At 59.4% G+C, this 4,499-nt stretch overlaps 1 protein-coding gene across 1 annotated transcript; it reads right to left on the bottom strand.

The window, feature by feature from the left end:
- Window positions 1-2,567: 2,567 nt before the first annotated feature.
- On the bottom strand, window positions 2,568-3,554 carry MIF (macrophage migration inhibitory factor). The gene is made up of 3 exons (XM_081123486.1): window positions 3,165-3,554; window positions 2,846-3,018; window positions 2,568-2,750 (listed from the first exon to the last, which is right to left on the bottom strand). The coding sequence occupies exons 1-3, from the start codon at window positions 3,270-3,272 to the stop codon at window positions 2,684-2,686; spliced, it is 348 nt and encodes a 115-aa protein (XP_080979612.1). The 5' UTR covers window positions 3,273-3,554; the 3' UTR covers window positions 2,568-2,683.
- Between the last annotated feature and the right edge of the window lie 945 nt (window positions 3,555-4,499).

Here is a 4,499-nt window from a genome sequence, read left to right as displayed (position 1 = left end):
CTAGCAGTCTTCATCAGCAGATGTACCACTGGAGCGATGAAGAGGTGGTGGCACTCTGTGCCCCTACCCCTATCTGTTCCACACTTTACTTTGAGATGTTTGGAAATGAGTTCCTGCTGCCATTCTGAAGATTGACCAAATTCCTATGGGCCCTGAGGCAGCCACTGGGGTTTGAGGGACAGGCTGCCAGGTGGGCAGGGGAGCCCCAAGCTTTGGAGAAAATGGGGCCGGCCAGGGGGTGACTGGAGTGAGGTACTGGACCGGCTATTAGCTGCAGGGAACTTGGGAGCATGGTGGGTAAAGGTCAAGACTGTGGGTCCCTTTTTCCTTTCCAAGGAGCCACTGCCTTCCAGATACCTAGGCTGGCTACAGAGCCTGACACTTCCAGGTTCATGGTGGGCAGGGTACCAAGCTTCACTCCCGACTCCTGTGAACCCCTCCAGCCTTCAGCACAGCAGGTGCCCAGCCTGCCCAAACTGCCTCCTTGGTCCTCAGAGGCTCCTAACTCTAGCTGTGGAGGCACCCATTGCTTACATATGGCAACAAGCAAAAACCCTAGCTGGGGATAGTGGGGGTGAATGTATGGCCAAGCTCTGGGAGGTGGCCAGCCCAGCAGTGCCACACCCAGGGAACCCAGGGTCAGTGTCCTCATCTGTGAAATGAGGGAGTTGGACTAGATACTCAGAGACCTGCACACCTGCTCCCTCATGACCATCACAGGTGGCACAGGCTGAGAGGTAAAGGTTAAGCTAAGGGCCAAGTGGAACGGGGCCTGAAGAAATGTGATAAAGGCCGGGGCTGAAGCATAGATAGAAGCCGAGTAAGTGGCAGGTGCTTAGATCCATGAGGGAGGCCCCAGCCTACAAGCTGGGCTGAGTGGGACCTCTGCTGCAGCTGGGGCCGTGCTCCCCACCCCAACAAAGAGATAGATGTGAGGCTCCATAGCCCTTTCATGGAGGACAGAATGAGCCTGAGGTAAGGGGGAAGAGAGCCCCTCACAGACCTTTGTGAAAGAGGAGCAACCCCCCAAATATGGGGCATACCCTTCTTGACTCCGAGCTGATTCTCCCTTCTCACTGCTTTTCTGGAAGCAAATCCTTGCTACCCCAGGGCTGAGCTGACAGGTTGAGTGAGAAGAGCACCCGCCCAACACACACCAGGACCTGGACGGAGAAGCAGCAATCCTCAGGCATCTTGATTAGCAAGGTGGGCTTTCCCCTGAGAGCAGACTCTGCCAAGAATGCTGCCACAGACAGGAGAGGGTGGATCCATGTGGAAAGCACCAACTGACTGGGCGCAGCAGCCCTGGGTCTAGGCTGGGTCCCGGGAGCTTCCTGCTCATGCCTGCTGGATGTTCACAGTGACACCATACAGTTGACCCATGAGCAGGAGCAGTGGGTGCAGCATGGGCTGGGCCACTGGCGGCCATCCCAAGAAAGGAGCTTGTCACTGCCTGTGACTCAGAGGCAGGCCTGCTCCACACTCCCAACGTCAGAAGTAACAGGCTCCAAAGGCTTGGCCCAGGCTGCATCCCTTTTCCCTCGAATCCCTCAGCTTCCAAAACCAAATTCACTTAAATCTCATGGAATTAAAAAAAAAAAAAATCATCCTTCATCTAAGATATTCTTGCCTAGATAGAGGCTGAGGAAGAGCAACAAGCCTCAAGGCCAGCAGGAGTCCAGAGGTGAGGCACCCCCCTTGCCAAGCTCCCAGGAATGGTGTTCCTTCCCCTGCCCAGAGGAGTCCCCTCTCTGTGCAAGAGCCGTAATTAACTTCTCCCACAGGGCAGACAGCGAAGGGTTGAGCTGGCCCTGGCTAGCACCATCTTCAGGCACATGAATGCCCAGTGCCAGTGGCTGGGCCTTGCTTGGCAACTGCTGCCAAGATACATGGAGACTCTCACACTGCAGGGTGGTTAGGCATTCTGGCCCAAGGCAACTGGCCTGGGCAAGCAGCACTCCCAGGCTGGCCCCTGTGGTCCAGGTCCAGGAGCTGAAACTGCCCACTGTCATCCCATTACCACCCCTACGGGTGATCTTGGGCCAGGAAACCCCAGTCATATTGGGCCTTGATACTGATTCCCCAAGTTTAACAATAGGATTTTCCAAGTCAAGAAACTGGGGCAACTGTCTAGCAGAGAATGAACAGGGTGGAGGGGAACAGCTTTCTCTCCTTAGGGTATCTTTTGCTCCTCTGGAAGATGGAGGAAAGTGGGGCTGAGAGAAAGGTCCAACCCCAGGCCAATCAGATTTGCATTCCAATGCTTCCCTTCCCCTCTTCCTTGCCAGCCCCAGCCCACATGGTGGCCCTGCCCATGAGAATAGAAAAGACTCAACTGGAGCCACAGAGGGTCCTGGGAGGCACCCATTGGAGTTTGATTCCTGGATCTGTGGCCCCAGGCAGGCTGCCAACCAAGACTGGGCCTTCTGCTAGGAAGCAGAAGGGAAAGACTGGTCAGAAGGCACCAGGCATCTGATTCTGAGGGGCCACCTTTCTGCGCCTTGTTTCCCCAGTCACTGTCCCCCGCCCCGAACCAATTCCACAAGCCAAGGAAGTCCCAAGAAGCCGAGGGCTCCAAACCGTTTATTTCTCCCGACCCGGAGGTGGGGGTCGCTGTGATCGAGGCGGGAAAATACTTCAGGCGGCAGGGTCTGGTGCCAATGGGTTCGGGGTGAAGTGGCCCTCAGGCGAAGGTGGAGCTGTTCCAGCCCACGTTGGCCGGGTTCATGTCGTAGTAGTTGATGTAGATCCTGCGGGGGGGTGGAAGCCGTGCTGAGTGGGCTGCACAGTCGCGGGCCGAGCGCTGCCCGCCAGGCGCCCCCCGCCCCCCGGCACTCCCCCGCACCTGTCGGGGCTGATGCGCAGGCGGTCGGCCAGCAGGCCGCACAGCAGCTTGCTGTAGGAGCGGTTCTGCGGGCCGCCGATCTTGCCGATGCTGTGAAGGCTACAGAGCGCGCAGGGATCGCTTGAGCCACCGAAAGCCATGAGCTGGTCCGGAACCACGTGCACCGCGATATACTGCGGGGGATGGGACACGATCAGAGGACCCGAGCGAACTCTCGCCCCGGGCGCCCCCTGCCCCTTCCCCGACCGGGGTCGCCAACCCCCGCCCCAGCGCGCCTCGGCCGGCGCGCATCCCCTCTTCCGGTTCCCTCCCGACAAACCTGGGCCGGCTTGCCCGTGGCCTGCGCCAGCTGCTGCGTGAGCTCGGAGAGAAGCCCGTCCGGCACCGAGGCGCGGGGCACGTTGGTGTTCACCACGAACATCGGCATGATGGCGGAAGGACGGCGAGAACCAGACAAGCCCGCTCACTCACGCGCGGCTGCAGCCCGGGAACCTGCGCTACGTGACGGCCGCCCAGTTCCGCCCCTGTGCGGCTGCGTCTCCGCCCCCCGTGACGCCACCGCGGCGGAGGCCCCGCCCCAGTGATGCGGCCGCCGCCGAGTGACTGGGGGCGTCGCCGCGGGCGGGACTCCGAGAGGGCAGGACAGCCTGTCCCGCGAAGGCCCGGGCTTCGCTCACCTCACAGCCTTTCCCCGCGTGGCGGCCAGGAATCTGCCTGCTCCTCTTTTCTGTGTCAGTCCTTTCATTTAGTCACTGATGTTTACTCAGTGACGTCAGTGTGCCGGGAGCTGGGGATACAGCAGTTAATAGGACAGATGGTCCCAGGCCCTCCCTGGGCTCAGAGCCAGTCAAGTAGGTGAAGTCCCGTCTCATTGCGTCACACGCGCTGAGCCCTAGTGTGTCTTGAGTCTCCCGGGCCATAAGTCCCAAGGACTGCAGTCCTGGGGGGGGGGGGGGGGCAGGGAAGGAGGGATCGCCTCAGGTGGCAGGAGAGCTGCCACAACAGAGTCACCGCCCAGGTGCCTTCCCCGCAGTCCCCCCCCCCGCCCCCTTCAGGGTGGGCGAGGAGGCCGGGAGGCGTAGGAGGTGTGGCCCAGGCACAGCTCTTTGGGCCAAAGGCAGTCCTCAGCAGGTAGACTTCTGGCCCACCCCCAGACTTCAGGTCCCTTGGACAATTTCTCTGCGGGTCTGGGAACTTGAGCTTTCAGGGAAGCCCCACCCTAGTCAGACCCTCTAGGGTACACTCTCAGCTCCTGCTGAATTCTTTGTCTCTTCCACTTTAGCTCAGCGGGCATCTAGTGGGTGCCAAGCACACAAGACTAAATACTGGCTGAATAAATGAATGGGTGAATGAAGATAGCCATGAGATGGCAGGAAGAGGACAGGGCAGCAACTGAATTGGGGCCCTGGCCATACCGAGAGCCAGAGGTAAGCCTGCAAGCCCTGTCATCACTGGGCAGAGGGCCTGTGGCTAAGTGGCCACCCCCACTCCCAATCTGAGGAGCCTCCTGGTTAGGGTGCTGTGCTGGGGAACCGATCTCTCTAATCCATTGTGAGCTAATCTTCCTTTCTAGGGGGTAAGCTTAGGTGCTAGATGGGACATGTTGTGTTTGGCCAAGTCCTCAGAACTCTCCAGGAAGGCTCTATCCTTGGTC

Source organism: Miniopterus schreibersii (assembly GCF_964146895.1).
Source record: "Miniopterus schreibersii genome assembly, chromosome: 20".
NCBI classification, from domain to species: Eukaryota; Metazoa; Chordata; class Mammalia; order Chiroptera; family Miniopteridae; genus Miniopterus; species Miniopterus schreibersii.
Note: the sequence above shows the minus strand (reverse complement) of the source record. Positions and strands in the feature narration are given on the sequence as shown.

Excerpts from the sequence above, each read along its gene's own strand:
- MIF (XM_081123486.1), bottom strand. The coding sequence starts at position 3,272 with ATGCCGATGTTCGTGGTGAACACCAACGTGCCCCGCGCCTCGGTGCCG. Across the intron at positions 3,019-3,164 it reads CCACGGGCAAGCCGGCCCAG|TATATCGCGGTGCACGTGGT; the intron begins GTTTGTCGGGAG and ends CATCCCCCGCAG. Across the intron at positions 2,751-2,845 it reads CTGCGCATCAGCCCCGACAG|GATCTACATCAACTACTACG; the intron begins GTGCGGGGGAGT and ends ACCCCCCCGCAG.